At 43.2% G+C, this 23183-nt stretch overlaps 1 protein-coding gene across 3 annotated transcripts in view; it reads right to left on the bottom strand.

The window, feature by feature from the left end:
• FLNB (filamin B) overlaps nucleotides 1-23183 on the bottom strand; it is a 4683119-nt gene that overhangs the window by 2080967 nt on the left and 2578969 nt on the right. For all 3 annotated transcript variants that reach the window (XM_044078790.1, XM_044078788.1, XM_044078789.1), the window contains exon 11: nucleotides 18734-18860. In XM_044078790.1, the coding sequence (XP_043934725.1) occupies nucleotides 18734-18860 (127 nt within the window). The remainder of the gene's footprint in view (nucleotides 1-18733; nucleotides 18861-23183) is intronic.

Genomic DNA, 23183 nt, shown 5'->3' with positions numbered 1-23183 from the left:
GCTGCCATGGATCCCAGAGCTCATAGAATCAACCTGGCTGGAGGAGATGGAAAACTCAAAATGGCTTGAACCTGAAATTTTAATGTGTCGATGTGACGCTGTTGCAAAGCAGCTATTTGGGTAGTGGTGTTCAGCTGGACTCCAATGAACTCTCAAGTTTGAACCGGCAGTGGTTGTGACTTGTCCAAGTTTATGGTAATGCCTAGAAATTGGGACAACTGGTAAAGACAGTCTTTGGCTGAGAAAGTTGACGTTGAGTAGGGGCAGTCAGGAGCCAATTGTCTAAGTACGGGAATACCAGAAACCCTTGCAGTCAGACATGAGCTGCAACCACTGCCATACATTTGCTAAACACTCAGGGAGCTATGGTGAAACCAAAGGCAGAAGCAAAGATGACTTCTGGAGCACCTGCCTATTTTTACGTGATAGTACGCGTCCTTGAAATCCACAGAGCAAATCCAGTCATCCTTCTTCAGCAACGGGAGGAAGGACTGAACTGCTACCATCCAGAACTTTTAGTTATGTACTTACCATAACTTTAGATGTATGGGATCCATCTCGCCTACATTCTCTACAGATGGGGTTCGGAGCCGACCCTCGGCTCCGACTCGGCACGCTATACTATAGAACAAAGTCTCTTATTGGCTGAGCCACCTCATATCCCAGGATGCCCCACTACTGCTTCCCCAGATCTTGTTTGTCCGCACACATGCACACACACATAGACTGTTGTTATAAGATTGCCAGGTGTTTCAAGAGAGGAAACAGTTGTATTCGGACCGTCGGGTCTCTTCTGGCCTCCAAGGTAGGGGGAGGAGGGTGGGTTATTAGGAATGTAGGCGAGATGGATCCCATACATCTAAAGTTATGGTAAGTACATAACTAAAAGATGTAATGTGATCCTATCTCGCCTACATTCTCTACAGATGGGACAGCGTCCCTAGCACCTAATTCCCGGGTGGCTCAATGGAAAATGGTCCGGAGAACCTTGGAACCGATGCCACATCCAATTTGTAGTGAGAGATAAAGGTGTGTAGAGTAGACCACGTAGCAGCCGCACAGATGTCATTAATAGAGAGCTTGGAATGAAAGGCTGCCGAAGTGGCCATAGCCCTGGTAGAATGAGCTTTCACAGGAATTGTAAGGTCCTTATTTGAAATGTGGTAAATATGACTGGTACAGTCTCTGATCCACTTGGCAATAGTGACTTTCGTGACGGATTTGCCCAATTTATTGTCCGAAAAAGACACAAACAGTTGATCTGATTTTCGTGCTTGTTGTGTCCTATCCAAATAGAAACGTAACTGTCTGTGTACATCTAAGCAGTGAAAAGTATACTCAGCTCTGTTTGTATACTTAGGGAAAAAAAATGGTAACTCCAGTGATTGTTGCAAACAAAAGTTAGAACAAACCTTTGGTATAAAGGATGGGTTTGGTCTAAGAGATACTCTATCCTTGTGAAATACCAGGTATGGTGGATTGACACATAAGGCTTCAAGTTCTGAAACTCGCCTGGCTGATGTGATAGCAACTAGAAGGGCAGTCTTCCAAGAAAGAAATTTCAGGTCACAGGTTGCAGCCGGCTCAAAGGGGGGTGCGGTTAATGCGCCTAACACTACGTTAAGGTCCCACGGTGGTGCAGGATGCGATATAGGGGGCCGTAAAAGCCAAGCTCCTTTAATAAAAGCTTTGCACAACTTGTTGCTCATTAAAGGTGGTTCTGTGTTCTCATGAAAATTAGAAATAGCTGCCAATTGAACTTTGATGGTAGACACCGAACAACCCTGGTTGAACAGGGAAGTTAAAAACTTCAGAACCTCTGACACAGAAGCAGTCATAGGGTCTAATCCTTGGAGTTGGGCCCAAATAGCAAACCTCTTCAATTTACTGCTATACATCTTTTTAGTAGAAGTCTTGTGGGCCGAGGACAAAATATGCATGACTTCAGGGTCGAAAGAATGGCTCCTAACTATGGTCAGAAGAGGAGTAGCCAAGCTGCAAGCTTCAAAGAATGGAGGGACTGATGGAGCTGTCCTGACTGATGCGTCAGGAGGTCCGGAACTTGGTCCAGGAACCAGGGACCGTCCAATGCATACTTGCGAAGAAAGGGGAACCAAACTTGACGAGGCCAGTATGGGGCGATTAGAATCATTTTGCTTCTCAATCGAATCGCCTTCTGAATCAGCTTGGGGAGAAGGGGAACCGGTGGAAAGGCATATAGCAGACCGGGGGGCCAAGCTTGGATCAGAGCATCCTTGAGGGTCTGGCCCAGGAACTGGAATGAGAGAGAAGAACTGTTGGCATTTTGCGTTGAGGGGAGTTGCGAAAAGATCGCAACATGGAACTCCTCATCTTGTGAAAATCTGTGTTACCACTTTGTGATTCAAGGACCATTCGTGAGGGGAGAGAATAGTCCTGCTCAGTCTGTCGGCTATCACATTGGATGTTCCCGGAATGTGAGTTGCCACTAGAAAGCGTTTGGTAGCAATCACCCAATCCCATACCTTCATGGCCTTTCTGCAAAAGGGGTAAGACCTGGTGCCTCCTTGCTTGTTCAAGTACCAGACTGCCGACATGTTGTCGGACTGAATGGCAATCGTCCCCTGGGGGAGGTGATCGTGCAGTGCTTGCAACGTTAGAAGCACCGCCCTCATTTCCAGGATATTGATGTGGAGAAGACGCTCGTCGGAGTGCCACGTGCCTTGGACCAACCTGTCCAGATAATGTCCCCCCTACCCTGTCTGGGAGGCGTCCGTAGTCAACGTGGCCGAGGGGGATGGGGGAACGAAGGGTCGCCCCTGATCCAGGTTGGAGGAAAGAAGCCACCAACGAAGATCCTATTTGCACGTCTCTGTGATCACTATTTGGTGACTGAGGGGGGGGGTCTTGATAAGACCACTGGACTGAGAGGAGCCACTGGAGTATCCTCATATGTAATCTTGCCAAGGGGATGAGAAGAATGGTGGCTGACATGGAACCTAACAGCTGTAGGACCATTCTCGCTGGAGCGCGACGTCTGAGGAGTAACGCCCGAACCTGAGACTGCAATGTTGCTATCCTTTCCGCAGGAAGATAGACTCGCATCTGCCTTGAGTCTATTTCTGCACCAATAAACAAAATACGCTGTGATGGCAGCAATACGGATTTTGTCCAATTGAATGTGATTCCTAAGGAACTGCCTAGGGAGATAGTGGCTGCTAAAGTTTTTAAGAGTAGATGCCTTGAAGTGGCAGTTAGGAGCCAGTCGTCTGGTATGGAAACACCTGGAATCCTAAACTTCTCAGGTGAGCAGTCACCACTGCCAAACATTTGGTGAACACCCTGGGGGCTGTGGTGAGACCAAAGGGCAGTGCACGGAACTGAAAATGACTGTCCCCTACGCTGAAGCGCAAGTGTCTCCTTGACGCCTGATCTATCAGAATGTGATAATAGGCATCTTTGAGATCTATGGAGCACATCCAAACACCGTTCTACAGAAGCGGGAGAATGGTTTGCAAGCTGACCATCCGGAATTTGGACTTTTTCACTGATCGGTTTAATCTGCTGAGATCCAAAATGGGCCTCAAGTCCCCGGTCTTTTTTGGTACCAAAAAGAATCTTGAGTAAGTCCCTGATCCGGCCTGATCTGCGGGGACAGGTTGGATGACTCCTTTTTGAAGCAGCTTTGAAATTTCGATGGCTGCCATATCCCGTTGACTGGGTGGTGGGTCCGGGATCCTTTGGGATGGTGGAGGGGGTTGAGAGAAGGGAATGGAGTAACCTCCGGCGATGATTCGGAGCACCCATTGGTCCTGAGTGATACTTTCCCAGGCCTTTAGGTGCCTCGAAAAACGACCCCCGACTGGCTCCGGAGTTGCACAGTCGGACACTCCTTCAGGGATGCTGGAAGGAGGAGGAGCCACAAAAGGACTCGCGGTCTCCAGTGTTGCGGGGGCCTCTGCCGCCTCTGGGACGGCATCTCCCTGAAAAATTTCCCCTTCCTCTGCCTCTAGAAGGGGAATCGCTCTGCTGCGATGAGTAAGGCTTTTGAGACTTAGGGAACCACATTTTCCCTCCTCTTCGAGCCTTGGGATAACGGCAGTTAAAGTCTTACCCTCCTGCTCGCAGCAAGTCAAAGTGACCTTTACCTTGGGTCCAAAAGGGGAGGACCCATCGAAGGGGGCGTCGGCAAAGGAAGACTTAAAGGCCTCCGCAAAGTGACACAGGCGTAGCCAGGCTTGTCTCCATTGAGCAACACCTGTGCCCGCCGCTCTGCTCGCTCCTTCGGCTGCATACGAAATGAGCCTCATGGACGAGTTGGAAAGGGAGGAAAGGGTAGCCAACTGGGAGTTAACCATCTGGGCTAACTGCTCCGGTAAGTTACCAGAGAGGGTATCCGACAGCTCCTTGACAAGATCCCTCTGCAGTCTCGTAAAGTGCGTCAGGTATTTCAGAGACCTTAATGTAAAGGTTGCTGAAGCAAGGGTGCGCTTGCTATACCGATCCATGCTCCTAGACTCCTTATTAGGAGGATGGACGGATGTTGAAGCCTCTGCCACATCTTGTTGGGTAGCAGATGCCACCACCAAGGCATCTACAGCCACACCTTTGGTAAGAAAGTCCTTATCAGGGGGTGCCGAAAGGAATTTATTGGGGCGAGCTGGCCGGATGTTCCCACGCCCTTCGAGAGATCAAATCCAGGAGCTCATCGAAGGGCGGAGACACCCAGGAGGCGGAGGGCTGGGCCCCGAAGGCCTTGAGGAACACCGACTCCTCAGCAGAAGGGGGTTTGGACTGCCAGTCGCCTCGTTGCTTTAGGGTCTCCAAGATGTCCGCAAAGGAAACATCATCCGAGGACGACTTGGGGGACCCCTCCGCATCATCGAGGTCGGTATCCGAGGTGAGAGACTCATCAGGGGAGTCGACGTGCTTCCTCTTGCACTGTCTCTTCCTCGGGGGTTCCTCCGAAGACGTTTCTGAGGGACCTCCAGGAAGAAGGGAACTCCCGATGGGGGTAACCTCAGGCCCCAGGGCTCTGCTGTCGTGAGACAGGGGGATTGCAAAGGAACCAGTGTCCGTGCCAAGGGAAGGTGGTGGTGAGATGGTAGAAGTGGCCAGAGAGGATTTGGCCAAGGCACTCCTCATGGCCTTGAAGGCGGGACCCCCAGAGTCCTGGGAAGGTTCAACCCCCAAGGCCACAACAGCAGTCGGAACTCCCGCCGCCGCCGCACCAAGAGAGAGGCTCGGAACCGAAAAGATCGGTCCCGAAGCGTCCCCCCCGGGGCCGACAGAGGAGGTCCGCGTACCGAACCCCGACCTGAAGGGCGGGGTTGGAGTTAGGGTCGGGACCGACCCGACAACCTCCACCTGCTCCACCAACGCCGACTCCAACGGCACCGAAGCTGTTGGAGGAGGAATCGAGATGGCAGGGTGGGAAATTGGCTCCGGAGCCGACTGGACTGTAGCCGAGACCAACTTTTGAAAGACCGGAGACTGAAAAAGCCTTTGAAGCACCCTGTCTACATCCGAATCGGACATCCTCGACGTCCAAGAAGAGACCGACCGGGTCCGAGTCGACTTCTCCACCAGCTCAGAAAGACTGGGGGACCGGCTCCGAATGGTCTCGAGAAGTATCGGCGCCAAGGGAGATTCCACCACTACTGCAATTTCCCTCGGAGCCGATGTGGACTTCGGCACCGAAGGGGAAGAGTCTGAGCGGGCAACCTTCATCGGCTCCGAAGGCAGTGGAGCCGATGGAGATGACTCGCCTCTCGACGCCCGAGCTCTCGGCTCCGATACCAGGGGAGTTGAGGCTGGAGACATCGAGGCAGACCGTTCCGCCCTCGGCTCCGAAGTCCGTGAAGCCGATGGAGAAGCCTGCCTAGACTTTTTTGCTGCCGGATCCGACGGGCTGGTCTTAGCCGAAGATTTCTTCTTCCTCGACGGGGAAGAAGAAGAAGATAGGGCTTCCTCAAAAGAAGGGGTAATAAGCCCTTTTAAAATCAACTTATTTTTCCTCTCTTGGAGCACGCGAGAGGAAAAAGCGTGGCAAACGCTACAGGATTCCTGTAGGTGCTTCGGCCCCAAACAGTATACACATAACAAATGGTCGTCCGTAATGGACATTTTATAATTGCATTTTGAACATTTCTTAAATCCTGATGGCCTATGTTCTTTAGACATGGCTATCTACTTCAACTTAACTTTACACTGAAAAGAACAAGATAACACGTAGACTAGGACAAGGTCCCTCTAAGTTAAACGGGATCACTTACCACCAAGAAAAAAATACAATTTACCACAAAAGTTTTAAACTGCACAATGACTAGCTGTTAAACAGCTCCTACTAAGGCGCGTGGGCTAGGCAAAGGCCCCTCTAACTTAAACGGGATCCTTTGCTGTCAAGGAAAACACAATTTTACCACAAACTTTTTACAAAAACCAATCACACACAATAAGTAGCTGTTAAAACAGCTTTTGGGTAAGTTTAGCGAAAAATTCTGACAGAAAAAATAAGCACTAAGAGGCACTTAGCTCAGCCAAGTCCGAGACCACGTCTATGCTGTAGAAGCGGCAAACGAGATCTGGGGAAGCAGTAGTGGGGCATCCTGGGATATGAGGTGGCTCAGCCAATAAGAGACTTCGTTCTATAGTATAGCGTGCCGAGTCGGAGCCGAGGGTCGGCTCCGAACCCCATCTGTAGAGAATGTAGGCGACATAGGATCACATTACATCTTGACTTTCTTCACATACAAATTGAGATTATTTAGGTTCAAAGTGGACCGTAGGTTCCCTGTTATTTTTGGCACCAAAAAGAAACAGGAGCAAGACCTGGACCCTCTCTTTTCAGTTGGGACCTCTTGGATAACTCTTTTGTGCAGAAGTTTGATGATTTCAGTAACTACTAACTCCCTCTGGCTGGGTGTAACGTCGGGGAGTTTTTTTTAAATCTTTGGTAGGGGTAGAGAAAAGGGACTGCAATAACCTCTGGATATAATGTTTCTCATACAAGCATTTGTCGTAATTTGGTCCCAGAGGTACTGAAGTGCAGAGAAAAATGGCCCCCTCGGACTGCATCCAGAGTTGGACAGTCAGGCAGCCCTTCAGGAGCGCTGAAAGGGCTTGTCAAGAAAAGGTTCCTTGAAGCTCTGGTTTTGCGGGCCCCCTCTACCTCTTGGGCATCATATTACATTATAGCCTCCTCCTCTGTCTCTGAAGGAGAACTCTCCGCTTTGATCAGGAAAAGAACCTTGTGACTTATGGAACCAAGTTTTCTTCGCCCCTCATTGATTCCTTCAGTAGGTTCACTGAGGGGTGGAAAACTTAATCCCCATAGCAGACAAGGTCTTACCTTCTTGCTCAATGTGGGTCAGGGTGTCCTTAACCGATGGTCCAAACAGTGAAGAATCATCAAAGGGGACATTGACAAAAGATGCCTTAAAGGGCTCTGCGAAACCACATAGCCTCATCCAAGCATGACGACGTATCACAATGCTGGTGCCGGCTGCCCTTGAAGATCCTTCCTCTGAGTGGGAAACAAGTCTCATGGAAGAATTTGCTATGGAAGTAAAAGTGGTTAGGTTAGAAGAAATTTTATCGAACTTCTCATTAGGCATGCACTCCGCCAAGGATTCGGATAGTTCTTTAACCAGGTCTCTCTGAAGGTGAATAAAATGTGCCAGATAATTGAGTGCTCTCAGCAAAAATGTTGCGGAGGCATAAGCATGCTTCCCAAACCTGTCCGTCACTCTGGACTCCCTGTTTGGAGGATGGAAAGTTGAGCTCTGCTGGGTGAGCTCTTCCTTGATAGTGGCTGCCACCACCATAGTGCCAACTGGGATGCCCTTACTCCAAAAAGCACTGTCCTCTGGGGGTGAAAGAATCTTGTCCGTTTGCATTGGTACTGGTTATATGGTGTCCAGTTCCTTCCAGGCCCGACTGCCGACAAGGTCTATAAGAGAGTCCGCCGGGAGAACTACCCAAGATGTAGTTGGTCCCATCCCAAAGGCCTCTAGGAATGCAGATTACTCCAAAAAAGGGTTTTTAGAAGATCAGCCAACTCTTAACTTAAAGAGCTCTAAGATGTCTGGGAAACAGACATTGTCTGGTGGTGATCTGAGTGACCCCCCCATCCTTCATTGCAATCTGTACCCTTGGTGAGGGACTCCATGGGGGAGTCCAAGTGCCTCCTTTTGCACATTCTCTTCTGTGGGATCTCCTCAGTGGGATATTCAGGAGAGGAGTCGAAAGAGGAAGGGCCCCCCTCTGGTGGAACATGCTGGAGGTCCTATGAGGCAGGTTGACCCTGGACAGAAATGGTAGATCCAAGGTCCCAATCCAATGTGCAGTGTAGTCTCCTCCCTTCCTCCACTGCTTTACCCATCTTTTTCTCTCAAAAGTAAAGAGTTTGTGATTATTCTGTGTTCTCTCACATATGTCTTAGGCAAACACACTGAAGACTGCTGGACCCACATCAGACCCCCACTGGTACTCCACTAGTCACTTCCCTAATTCCTGACATTATACCTAAAATTCAAAGATGGAACTATCCAGATCCTTAGTCTTGGCCCCAAGTCAAACCCCTCCAAATTTCCTATCAGTCAATTGAGTCAGAGTCAAAAGCCTTGCTGACTCACTCCCATAACTTGTTTACTACTTTTATTTCCCCGTTATGGTCTGCGCAAAGCCATCATGCTCTTTGCAAATCTGCATGAGTTTTCTTCAAGTATTGCAGTTTCCTTTTGCCTCCATAAAAAATGCTGATGGGGTGGCTATTTTAAGTTATCCATATAAACTGCAATGACCTTGCTCTTCTGGCCTGAGTCAGGACTGAAATTGTGCACAATGGACCAATTATTCTAATCTTTTATTAAATTACATTAAAATCTGACATGGTTGGAGACCCAACCCTCAATGGGCCTGTGTGTTACTAAAAAAATAAACCTTTCATTTATTTTCCTAGTGAATGATTCATTTTATTCAGAATGGGAGTTGTCTTAAATTAAGTAAAATATATTATTTTCTCTTACACAAAGTTTACCTCTCACAAGCCATGTTGTGTATATAATAATCACAGTGATTAAATTCCAAATACCGGGCTATTATGTTTGGAATTCCATACTGCTAAAATATTTAATACTATTGGAAAATGGGTTGCTATAAATCTGTCTTGGAAACAACCATAGTCACAATGTGCAGGAAACTGTATTATATTACACATCTTCTCTAAGCTACTATTTTAAATTGATGTGTTGTTTTTAAGAGAAGAAAGAACAGTGTGAAATGTAATATGCTGCTCTTACTTGTCATATTTTTGTAGTTTGGTTCACTTGATTTCTGTATATATTTTGGAAAGGAATACACACTGAGCCACACTTGTTTCCATGACTGAATAACAAAGCAGAAAATAAAAAAAATGTTTAAGTGTTGCACAACTTTACGAATATGCAGCAGAAAAAACATCTACTGTGTTTACATTACATCTGTTTCTTGAAAATAATAAAAAAAAATAATGTAGGCAAAATGGAAGGTAGGAATATTGCATATATTTAGTAAAGCTGACTCACCTCTGAAAAATGGAGCTTAATTCAGAATGATCTTTCCTGACAACAAAATACAAATAATAATAAATGTATACATATGGACATAAGCAGCCAGCTGTAGCATTTCATCTGTGAATTTCTTCATCTGCCCCTGGTATGTCCTGGCAAGTGTCCAAGGGACGCATGTGCAATGGGTTGAGTAAAGGGATGCCACTTTATCACTTAAGCCATGCAGAATCTCTGGCAGCCTTGCACCCCCCTCCCAACACAAACACGCAAGAGAATCCCCTCTACAAGATCCCCAGTCTACAGCAGACCTTCATTGACTACATATGCACCCAAACGACACTTCCCATTTCTCTCCTTCTCACACCCCTAGATAAAGGTAAGCAGGCTTTACTTCAGCATCTCTCCCTTCTTCTTTCTCTGCAGATAGCCCTTCATTGAATGAGCTGCTACAAGAATCCAGGTAGTAATCAGTACATGTGAAGTCCCCTCCGCCTGTGTCAATAAACTAACTACAAGTAATACCCATTTTATGATACTGTTGTGTTGGACCAATACAATGGATTACTGCTATCCCATCGGCACTATCACATCTCACTGATGGCAGGACTACCACTGGTAAATAACATAATAGGCACAAAGAGGCTGCTGTCAAACAGCAGTAATGCCATTCCCATTGTCAACATATAGTAAAGCAGAAGCCAGTAAAATATGGCAGTCCATCTGACCCAGTGCTATTTCACAAATCTCAAATACTAACAGCAGATAAAACTAACAACAGAAGTAACACTAGCATGAAAGACAGTGACACTGGTTCCTCTTATTTCTAAGCGTCATTTTAATTCTACTGGAAAAATCAGTGTGGTCCAACAGAAAGCAGACGATTCACAGCAAAAGAAAAACAGCTTTTTAAAAGCAGACTACAAAAATCATTTCACTTTTTTAGCCCTGCAACTTTCCTATGATCTACAGATCACACATAACGTTTAAGCTAAGAGTATGCACCTCATTCCCATTTTGTCAGCAATACACGTAACAATCAGGCTTGTTAACTACTTCAAGCTTTTTTTTTTTTTTTAATGCTTTCTCCTCTATCTGCCTTACTCACTATCAGCCTTCTCGCTACTGAACTCAAAACAACTCATTCCCTAGAAGTGGGGACTCCCACATATCAACTAGAGTAACAGCTATTAGGGGTGTCATTTAGTTAGACCTCAGGGACTTTCTGCTCTCTCTCAACATGGCAGTGACACCATTTTCTATATTTGTCCCTATCCCCCCAAAAAGGGAGACATGCTAGCCACATCACACCAGGGTCTCGTTATCCCCTTCGTCTATGAATGCACTTTCCCATGGGCTCACTAATGAGTGCTACCACCAGGCAGTGTCTGGATGAGTTATAAACCCACACCCCAGGATGCCCACTTCACTACTGCCCCTCCTCCATGGGACTGTGACTGTAAGTATCCTCCTCTGCCCTCTTCCCCATTATAGATCCACCCATCCTCCACTGCCAGCACCATCAAGCTTCTGAGCTGTTAAACCCAGGTGAACACTGGAAAGGACCAATTCTTAGAAGGCTAGTTCCTGCTACATCTGGGTGGCTGAACCTGTAAGAAATCCTTTACTGTCTGCATAGATTTTGCTTTATCCTCCATTTTCTTTAACACCTCTTCTGCCTTAACACCAAACAAAGTATCATGCTGTAATGGAGCATCCAATAATTTTGCTTTAACGTGATCAGGCAGACTCTGTTCCTTTAACCATGCATGCCTTCGAATGACAGAGCCTGTAACTGCGGCCCTGCAAGAAGCCTCTAGTGAATCAAAACCACATTGCAAAGTATGCTTTCCCACTTGTTCAGCTGCATGCAATAAATCCTGCATTTCCTTGTTTTCGGGACATTCAGAGTTTGTAGGCATTTTCTGTTTTAGCAGTGACATTAGGTATTGCTGATATTTAAGCATGTGAAACTGGCAGTTTAAAGCCCTTACAGCTAAAGTAGCAGAAGTGTAAACCTTTTCCATCTGTCCAGTGCTCTAGAATCCCTATCAGAGGGAACAGGGTTTTTTGCAGTGGAGGCCTTGACCCCTTTGGGACCCTGAGATATAGTTTCTGGGTCAGCAGCAGGGTTTTTATAAAGAAATTTATGTGAATCTGGAATCCTGTAGTACCTATCTGGCTTAACTGGTGCAGGGGGTAAAGAATCAGGAGACAGACTGGACTCAGAAAATACATCATCTACAATGTCTAGCACAGGAGGAATAGCAAGAGGTCTGTGTTGAGGCAATAAAAGAAAGTCTCTGAGCCTTTTCTTGGATTCTGAATAATCTTGGCTCTCCCAGTGGAAATGCTCCCTCATGGTGTGCAGGGCTTCCCCAAAAGAATAGTCCTCAGGAGGAAAGGCTGAAGGGATAGATTCTTCAGCATCTGAGTCCTCATAGGGAGGAAGAGGATATCCCTGTTCTGAAGAGGAATCAGATGAAATAGAAACCTGATCAGAGGAATCATAGTCAGTGTCTTGCCTAGGCCTTTTATCAGGAGGGGGATGGGAACCCCTGATCAAAGTAATTAGGTCCTCGGCCATTTTAAGCATCTGTTTCTTAGGCATGGATGACTGTCCTGGAGAATGATGTACTTGTTTCTTTGTCTTTAAAGGTGTTTTAGACTTTGTCTTGGCTGCTGAAGTGGTCTTGATAGAAAGCTGTGTATGTCTGAAAACACCCTCAGATGCCGATGCCTGCTCAGCGGCTCCGGACCCATCTGAGGGAGTAGTTTCCGTAGGCCCAATACACCTTTGAGTTTCCAGAGGCCTAGTTGTCTCCACGTGGGTGTCAGAGGCGGCCTATGGCTCTGAGGTAGCGGGTGTCAGGGGCTGCGAAAACGCCTCACTGAGAACTGGCGAACCGGCGACTGGCCTAGAAGAGGCTTCATCGTCGGTTTTGGACCTCGGATGCCTGTCCTTTTCTTTTTCCTTGTGCTTTTTATGAACTCCGTCATCGGCTGTTCCGACGGCATTATATAGTTAAACCTTCGGCCAAAGTAATGGAAAGCAAAATCGTACCGACACTTAATAGTACGTTGGTTAAATCTAGCACAAAACCGAAAACTAGCAACGTCGTGGTCAGGGCTTAGGCAAGGAATACAGTAAGAATGAAAATCCTTATGAGGTATTTGCTTCCCACAAGAAATACAATTGTTAACTTTTACTGACATCGGTCTGGAGCAAGAAAAAGTTTCCCCAATGGGGTACTTAGCTTTATTGAAGACTTCGGATCTGAAATTCAATTTCGAAAATCTCAGGAGTCGGCCGACCAGCACTTGCGAACTGCTTTTGCTTCGGGCACCACGCGGCAAGAAAGACTGAAGAAAATGGCGTTGGCTGCATCTTATATACCCCTGGCGAATTGACATCAGGGAAGAGGCGACAGCAAACGACGCTGGACCAGGACTTTGGAATTCAGGCCGACTGCAGGTAGCCTGCCAGCAGGATAACCCAAGTGTAATGACTGCAACAGTGAAACACGATGAACATCTCTAGAAAGGCCACTGTGTATTGCCTAATTGAACTAATCCAAAATGAACCCCATACACATACAATCTGGGCCGATGGCAACACACATGTAAAATGAAGTCCACTGAAAGTCACAATATACAGACTTCACTAGGGATAACACAAAATGTAGTAAACAGAAAAATACAAACCTAATTCACAGCAGTGCTACAAATAAATCAAGACTGATATCTGGAAGCATGTGAACACCAATACACAGAGACTCAAAGACTGCTGACAAGAATACAATTAAAAGAATAAAAGAAAATCTACACACCAAGTTATCATCTCATCTGAAAAGCAGACAATGAAACAAGAGAAGCTGTAAGGCAGAAGAACGAAAGTTAAGGATTGAACTTTAAGGTAAGGAAATGACATAATGGATGCATAAGGTACTAGGGAAGTCTGAAGTTATACACTGAAAAAGAAAACATCAATCATGAAAACAAAGTGAGTAAAGTACAAAAGACAGCATCTTGAAAATGTAATTACGGAAGCTCTCCTTGAGAGCAACTCATGGTCTTCTGTCTCTATTAAAGCAGTGGGAAGATGTCCCTAGATGATGGAGGCTAACAAAGAACCACGCCATAAGAGCAAGTTATGGTCTTCTGTGTCTATGAAAACAGTGAGATGATGTCCCCTAGATGAAGGAGGGTAACAAAGAACTTTTCCACGAGAACAACTCACTGTCTTCTGTCTCTATGAAAGCAGTGGGAAGATGTCTCCAAATGATGCAGACTAACAAGAATACTCCATTCCAGAAACTTTTGAGGAAATCTACTCCTGCAGCTTTTTGAGAAATCTGAAATTGTTTATATCCATGAGATAGGACCTCCCACTGAAGTCTGTTGACTTGGGTGGGAAAGACCTAAGGAGTGAGATTTTAAAAAGGAGGGTGCCCTGAATAAGACCAGCTCCCTCTGAATGTCAGCTAGACAGTCTCCTCAGAATGCTGGACTAGCATTCATGCTGAGAGTTGAACTGCAGATGAGAGTCTGCAGTACTTGAAAATGTTGGGCTGCTGATAAAAAGGCAACATAAATGTCACAATCCAAATGAAGTATACATACATCACCTACCTTGTAACAGCAAAAGGATCCAGCTACATTTCTGAGTATCTGATGGTTTCCCATGGGGTGCATAATGCACCACAGAAGATGTATCTTGTGAAGTCTAGCCAGTAAACCAAACATTAGTATTTAGGTCTTGGAGTTTTTAATACAATAATATCTGAAATCAAATCATCCCGTCCTAACAGTTAGAAAAGGTTACCCTGTAAAACTACTGCACTTTTCAAAGGGAAAGGCACAAACCTGCAATAAGTAGTATAGAGGACAGTCTTAATGATTAACACTTTGCTGTTGCAGGAGGTAGCAAACAGTGAAGAAGGGGGTACCATGAACTACTCTACTTTTCCTTGCTTTCTTTTCCATTCATTTGGACAATATGATAATGTCTTCATTTTCAAATTTCAGTTCAATCTGTGCCCCTTTCTCAGCCTTGTATCCATCTCCACTGTTTTTTTATTATCAGCTATGTTCTGGAGGCACCCTCTCACTGCACTACATTTTTCCATTTCAGTCTTACTGCTGCCTCCCAGAAAACTGATCCACCATGAGGATGACATTAAAGAAAACATTCAGTTCATAAATCGTGCTCTGCTTCAACACCACCAATGCCAGGTCTTGGTAGAAGTCAAACGGATTCATATTCAGAAAAGCAGAGTTGCACCTGGGTTCCCTTCTTCATAAACTAAATCTATTAACATTTTTCATAGAGCAAGTTCTCAGTCCAGCACTCCCAATGCAGCCTTAGGTCACTTCCTCCACATAATTTAAATGTAAGCAACAACAGCTTTTCAGTGCTAATCACCACATGTCAAGAATCATGGCCTGCCTCTCTCTCTCTCTCTGAAAAGTAGTGAAACACAGCACATTTTTCAAGATAAGCTGGAAAAGCAACTATTGAGAATTGCCAAATGCAAATGTTTCCAGAATAATATAATCCCATAACTTCCCTGTATCGCTAAAACAGCATAGCAGTCAATAACTTCTTCACTTAACCTAACAGCAGTAATTAAACAGAAGTATAACATCTCACCAGATTAAGGAGGGATGCCCTAATTTGTTCTCAAATTTTTTTCTCCTTTCCTGCTAAAACTGGAAATAATTTTTAAGAAGCTCTAAGTTAAAAATCACCAGCATTTAAATAGTGTCCCTAAGGTGGGGTTTTACCCTATTTTATTCTTTGTACTTCTGCAGGTTAATGTTGAGAGATAATGGGGAATTTTTTTCCTCTTCATTTTCTCTTCCAAGTATACAACATAAATGTCAAAAATGGAGACGCTTACATATAGTGTGGATTTTTATCACACTGGTATTGTTTGACATGACTACTGCTTTCTTTCTCAAATGACAGCTCAGACCAATGTGGAATATTATACATTTATAACTACTACTACTGCACTTACAGTGGATATAAAAAGTGTACACACCCCCTGTTAATACCAAGTTTTTGTGATATAAAAAATGAGACCACAATAAATCATTTTAAAACTTTTCCTACCTTTAATGTGACCTATTACCTGTACAATTCAAATGAAAAACAAACAAATCTGTTAGGGGAAAATATAAAAAATAAAAAAATGTACAATAAGCTGGTTGCATAAGTGTGCACACCCTTAAACGAATACTTTGTTGAAGCACCTTTTGATTTAATTACAGCATTCAGTCTTGTTGAGTACACACCTGCCATCAATTAAAGTGATTGATTAACTCCAAATAAAGTTCAGCTGTCCTAGTAGGATTTTTCTGACATTTACTCAGTTGCCTGCTACAGCAAAAGCCATGCTTCGCAAAGAGCTTACAAAGCATCAAAAGGATCTCATTCTTGAAAGGGATCAGTCAGGAGAAGGGTACAAAAAAATTTCCAAAGCATTGGATATACCATGGAAGACAGTCAAGACAGTCATCAAAAAGTAGAGAAAATATGGGACAACAGTGACGTTGCAAAGACCTGAATGTCCCTGGAAAACTAATGAATAGACAAGATGACAAATGGTCAGGGAGACCTACAGCAACACTGAAGGAGCTGCAGGAATTTCTGGCAAGTACTGGTTGCATACTACATGTGACAACAATCTCCCGTATTCTCCATATGTCTGGGCTATGGGGTAGGGTTGCAAGTCGAAGCCTTTTCTTACACAGAAAAACATCCAGGCCTGGCTAAAATTTGAAAAACAATACATCAAGTCTCCCAAAAGCATGTGGGGAAAATGCATTATGGTCTGATGAGAGCAAGGTTGAACTTTTTGGCCACAATTCCAAAAGGTACGTTTGGCGCAAAAACAACACTTCGCATCACCAAAAAACACCATCCCCACGGTGAAGCATGGTGGTGACACAGTATCATGCTCTGGGGTTGATTTTCTTTAGCTGGAACTGGGGCTTTAGTCAAGGTGGAGGGAATTATGAACAGTTCCAAATACCAGTCACCTTTGGCCCAAAACCTTCAGGCATGTGCTAGAAAGCTGAAGATGAATTTCACCTTTCAACACTACAATGACCCCAAGCATACATCCAAATCAACAAAAGAATGGCTTTACCAGAAGAAAATTAAAGTTTTGGAATGGCCCAGCCAGAGACTAGACCTAAATCCAATAGAAAATCTGTGGGGTGACCTGAAGAGGGCTGTGCACAAGAGATGCCCTCGCAATCTGACAGATTTGGAGCACTTTTACAAGGAAGAGTGGGCAAATATTGCCAAGTCAAGATGTGCCATGCTGATAGACTCCTACCCAAGAAGACTGAATGCTGTAATTAAATCAAAAGGTGCTTCAACAAAGTATTAGTTTAAGGGTGTGCACACGTATGTAACCAGTTTATTGTACGTTTTTTTTATTTTTTTTATATTTTTTCCTACACACACACAGATTTGTTTGTTTTTCAACTGAATTATACAGGTTATAGGTCACATTAAAGGTGGGAAAAGTTTTGAAATGGTCTCATTTTTTTATATCACAAAAACCTGGTATTTTAACAGGGATGTGTACACTTTTTATATCCACTGTATATTACATTATATACAATACATATGCTATGTTTCAAATGTTACAATGTTACTTTGCACTGTTTTGATACTGTATTTCAGGTATACATGTTATTGACTGCTATTACTGTATTACCTATATTGTGTTATTACATATTTCTTGAGTTCATATGCCTAGGGGGAGTCTGAAAAACGGACCCAGTCAATCAGTACTTTACCCTGGTTAAAAAATGCCAATAAAAATAAACAAGCAAATAAATAAATATGCACATATACCTTAATGCACAGCCATGCTGCTTCACATCACATGTTATTTACTGTGTTCTATCTTACCCTAAGCATAACACTAAGTCTGAAATTTTTGTTGCTCATTTACTTCAGTGCTAAACTCATCTGGTTGTACATTTTTAAATTACTCACCAGTTCTGGGAGTCGGATGTTATAATCCTAACCCTGCCATCTTCCTTATTACTCAAGAGTTTTTAGAGTTGCCAGGGGTAGGAAAAGCAATAGGAAATAAAAGAGAAGTCACAGCAAGGTACAGCATACAGAAGGCTTTGTACAACATCAATGCATTATATGTTTTTTGTTGTCACTGTGCTGCTCCATACCGTGATGACAAGCAATTCTCTACTGCAATATCTATTACACACTACCTACAACTGTCACATCCACAACTTTTGCCCAGTATCACTACTGGTTAAAGCTCTTTCTCCACACTCCTCCCAGATATCAATAGTACAGCAATGGAAACCTCACTTATTTTTCCATTCACTTTTTCTACAAGTCTTTAAAAAAAGCCATCTACAACATAAAACAAACTTCATCCCTTGACTGGAAAGATGGATCTATTCTGTTACAGTCTGACAGAGAACAATGACTCCTTGTTTGCCAATGTTGTTATAGTCACCCAGCAAGGAAAGGCATACCTTCTCACTTTTTGTTTTTTTTTTTACTCTTTTGGGATTCAAATCAATACTTAAGTGAATACCAGTGAACTACGAAAGCAGGTTAAAAAAACAGTAGATAAACAGGGCAGGTCAGACAACAGCAACAAATCGGTGAAGCCTTGCTTACAAGTGCTGAGATGCTGAGAACTACAGAAGCCAAGGAGTACAAGGAAGGCACATGGCCCATATCAACTCACAGACAGCATGAGATGGCTGCATTGCCAAGTGATATAAGTACTTAAACTCACCTAACCTTTCAGATAATCCATCCATCATCAGGGAGGGGGCTGCCAACAAATATCTAAGGGTGACTCACTGTAATCAGCCTAATTCACCTCAGAAACATTATCCATGTAATCCTGCATCTCACTAACATCAGCTGTCACATCACTTACTTGTCAAAGACTGCTTGATGGACACCAAATAACACATCCCATGTCAACCAAAGCTTTAACTAAATTCTCATGGGGGATCCCCTTCCCCCCATGCATACACTACAACACACACATATAATGTGCATTTTCTATTTAGTTTGTAAAATGACTGCATATTCAGAAGATGAACTATAGCACATGACACATAAATTTTGATGCTCAGTGTTAAAAAAACATTTACAACTTTAAAATGAAATTTATTCTTGAATATTTAAGACTCACCTCTTGGGTATGTTATGTCCCCCCCACAGGATAGTTGCAACATATTTTCCTGGAGTAATTGGATAGTACTCATATGAATGCATTGTGTCAGCAAGGTCTTTCTGCCTCAATGCCTCTTCAATGCCCTCTGCCAAGAAGAATAAATCATCAAGTTGTGAGATTTACGTATTTAGTTCTTACTCCATATAATAAACACAGAGGCACAAAGTACCAGAAGTATCAATGGTTAACAGAACACCTGTGAAGAATCATCAATACAGACATAAAAGTTTTAACTAATATTGTTAATAACTGTTAAGAGTTTGCAACTCGTGATGGCAATGCCCACACTCAAGCCTACTTTCTTCATTTAGACAAAAACTGTTTCAGAACATAATATGAATTATTATGTTTATAAAATGGATAAAACATAGTAAGCACCAACTGGTCAATACCTTCCCTAGCCGAGTCATTACAGAATAACAGTCAACCTGAACTACTTCCAAACCTGCAAGCCTAATCACAAAACATATCACTCAGTCATCGACCTGACAAAAAAAGTCTGTCCCTCATTCCTCTAACACTGAATGTCCCTGATTCTGTCTCATACTTTAGTCCTGCCACTTGTAAATGCAGTGAATTCCAGGTAAATCACTGAAGATTACAGTCATTCAATAATGACAGACATTAGAAGAAGATGAGAGGTATGCTGACAGTAGCAAAACTTGTACATTCAAAAATGGCATTTTATTTAACTTAAACTGCAAAATGATATATTTCATCATAATTAAACATTATTATATCCTGTAATCATGAAGAGTGGGTTCATAATTATATTCAGCTTGTCTTAAAACCTGTGCTCCAAATGTTTAAAATAAGCAGTTTAGGGATCCACTGCAACTTTACACATTGCACAGTTCACTTCTAAGAGACATCATTTTTTTTAAACAGCTTTATTATTTTCACATATACTTTATTATGACATGGGTACACATTCATTAATACAATTGAGATACCACAAAGTCAAGTAACCAAACCACGAAGGCGGACAGACTACAGACGAGTCACGTCTGTAGTCTGTCCGCCTTCGTGGTTTGGTTACTTGACTTTGTGGTATCTCAATTGTTTTACTTGACTCTGCCCTGGTGGGTGTTTGTGTTTACACATTCATTAATAACAAAGACAACAAACCATTAGAAACACTTTCCTTTTTCATGCATTATACTTTGCTAAAAAAAAAAAAAAAAACAAAACAAAAAAATCAGTTCAGGTTTGTCAAAGACAGGTCTTGCCCACTCAATCTGAAGGACTTCTTTGAGAAGGTCACCAAAGCACTGGATAATGGCAAAATTGTGCTTATTGCCTACCTCAGCCTGGCAAAGGCATTTGCTACAATACCAAACTCGAGTATTGCAGGAAAAACTCCCTAAATTAGGCATAAACCCCTACATCACCCATTGGATAACAGCTGGCTTACAGACAGGACCCCAAGAAGTTGGAATGGGGAGTCTACCTCCACAAAAGGGCTGCTTACTAGTGGGGTACTTCAGGGCTCATTACTGGGGCTGCTCTTCTCTGAGGTCAAGGCTACCATCAAGAGCCTCTGGCTGACTAAGTTCTCAGATGACTGCAAACTGAATGCAGTCATTGTATTCCCCTCATGACACAAATATTCTCCAATAAGGTCTGATGTAGACTAAACTGGTGCCAGGGTCATGTCTAAAACTTAATGCCAATAAAGTGCATCATTGTACCTTTCAGAAAGAAGGCCACCTCAACAAACTACTATATTGACAATACACCTCCAACAATATACTCTGTAGTCAGGGATTTGAGAATGCATGTAGACCGTGATTTGGCATTTGAAGATCATCTGTCTACTGTAGTTTGGAAATCACTCTATGTTTCATAGCTTATAAGCAGAGATATGGCATCTATATCCAAACACTGAGTACAATGCCCCCTTCAGTATGTACATGGCAAAGCACATGCTACAACAACAACTGGGGCATCAACGGAGATTCCTCATAAAAAGCCTATACAGACTGCCTGCCTCAAAGCCTTGTTTGGTCTCCTGCAGGCTGCTGAGAAGTGACCTATGCCTGGTCTACAAACATCCTCTGGATCCAACCATCATGGACCTGTTGCAAATCTATAAAACAAACAAAATCAGAAACACCCGAATCAGGGACCTAAACCTTGCCTGCAAACATAAACAGGATATGTTGGAAGGACAAGTATATGTGCCTCACACCCCCCCCCCCCCTTCTCTGAGACAGACTTCCCATCCATGTGGAGCAGAGTCCATCTCTGCATTTATTTAAGCAAAACTTAGATCAGTGGATGAGGAACAATAAATATAACCCTGGTCTGGTGCCTATGTCTCTGTTTGACAGATGAAGCTCGTAAATACTCAGGCACCTATGCTCAGCCCTTGGAAACTGGGAACCAATACCTATGAAGTTTTACTGGGAAGCGTGGCTAGGCTTAAAAAGGCCCCTTGGGTTGGCAGCCTAATGTTCTGCTATGATACTATGATTTTTCATTATGTCCAAAATTATATAAATCCATTAAATTGTGCCTTCTCTTAAATTTCACTCTTCCTGAACATTACTCTATATATAGTGTTACCACAAATTCCACATTTATATATATATATTGCTTCTTCCCTTTCCTAAAGATCTATCTCCAAGTCGTTTACCTCCTTTACAACATTCAATAGTAGTTACAGCTGATTTAGATTTTTATTTCCATTTTCTAGTAGTTGCTTTTTGGCAACCAAAGGCATTATATTTAGTAATTACTATGTCCAGACAATTCAGATCTTATATCCAAATTCAAAAGAATAATTGCCTTTAGTTACAATAATTTGCTCCCCCAGTATATCTAACAAAGGAACCTGTAGGGAATCTTTATGAACTCTGACAGCTCATTACATTCTCAAATACATGTTCCCAATTATCCCTTGTTTTCCCGTCATACTTCTAGCATTTGCTATCTACCCCAGGAAATATTGTCTGAAGTCTGCTTGGTGTATTAAAAGTACCTAACCAGAGCAATCACTGCTATACAAAATGTCTAAACTTGTAGAAAGTTGTGAGCCATACAAATGTCCTCCCACTGTTCCTTTGTATACTGCATTTCCATTCTCAGTTATGATCTTTTCTAGCCTCTTCTAATGGATTGCTACAGTTAATGTGCATTATTTCATATAACCTTCTAATTACCCCTTTTTTAACAGCAGCTTCTGACCTAGACTCAACTTACAACTCAATCAGGGATAGTCTTTCACTTAGCACTCCCATGTTCCTTTCTCTTTGACTGTACTCTTATCTGTCCGTGGTTGGGAAGGCAGTCTCCATCCCACAGTCCATACTTCTGCTTGGCCTCATCCCTTCCTGTTACATTTCCCTCCCTAGCTTCCAAAGTTTTTACTCCTTTGTTAATTTTCTCCAACAAATTCCAGCCCCTCTTTCCTATTTTCTATGCCCCTACTTAGTCATCCCTATTGGTAAAAATCTCATTTCTCCACTCCTGAGCTGGGTAAGTTTTTAAAATAACATTCTGCATCATTCTTCTTCTTCTTAAGGATATGCTCCCCAAATCCTACTCCCTCTTAATTTTGCCTGCCCCCCCCCCCCATTTCAATATCACTTCTTTCCACTTTTATTTGCAGTCTTCTGCTTGTGTTATGTACAGAAATCTTAACTGTGCAATTTTTCTTAAAGTGGATAGCAAATGTTGAAGGTGTGACGAGCAAGAAAGAGGTAGCAAGGAACATATTTTTTGGGAATGTAATGAGCTGGCAGACTTTTGGGATTCCCTGCGGGTCGCGCTGTCGGAGATGCTGGGTGAGCAGACTGGACTGACTGGGGAGATGATTTTTTTTTTTGAGTTATGCTGCAGAATCAGAATTGCCTAGACATAGTAAAGCCTTGCTGAGTCTAATTATGGTGGCTGCCAAAAAATCAATTACTAGAAAATGGAAATCAAAGTCTAGATCAACTTTACTAGAAGCAGTGAATATAGTAACAGAGATAAAACTGGAACCGAGATCTTTAGAAAAGGGAAGGAGCAAACTACATAGGAAAAATGGGAATTGTGGGAACAATATATGCAGAGCAGGGACGAGGTTTAAGAGGCAGGATTTGAATGAGCCACATAATGCTTAACTGACAATGATTGAATAGTTTATAAGTGATGTATAAGGTTTACAACCACAGTTGTTTCAGTGATGTCTGTGATGTAAACTGCAACTAAAGTGATATCATTTTGTATGTTTTTCCTTTATATAAATGTAAGCTTGTCATTATGTGTAAATTTAATAAAGATGTTTGGTAAAAAAATGAATCTTAACTGTGCAGCTCTAAAGTATTCCTTCAAATCAGGTAATTACAAACCACCTTTTTCTATGGGAGGAAACAACTTATCCTTCTCATCTTTTGCTCTCTTTCCCTACCTAACAAATTCC

Source organism: Protopterus annectens, chromosome 7.part1 (assembly GCF_019279795.1).
Source record: "Protopterus annectens isolate FY-2018-M chromosome 7.part1, PAN1.0, whole genome shotgun sequence".
Taxonomy (NCBI): Eukaryota; Metazoa; Chordata; order Ceratodontiformes; family Protopteridae; genus Protopterus; species Protopterus annectens.
The sequence above is the reverse complement of the archived record's forward strand: the minus strand, read 5'-3'. Positions and strand labels throughout refer to the sequence as shown.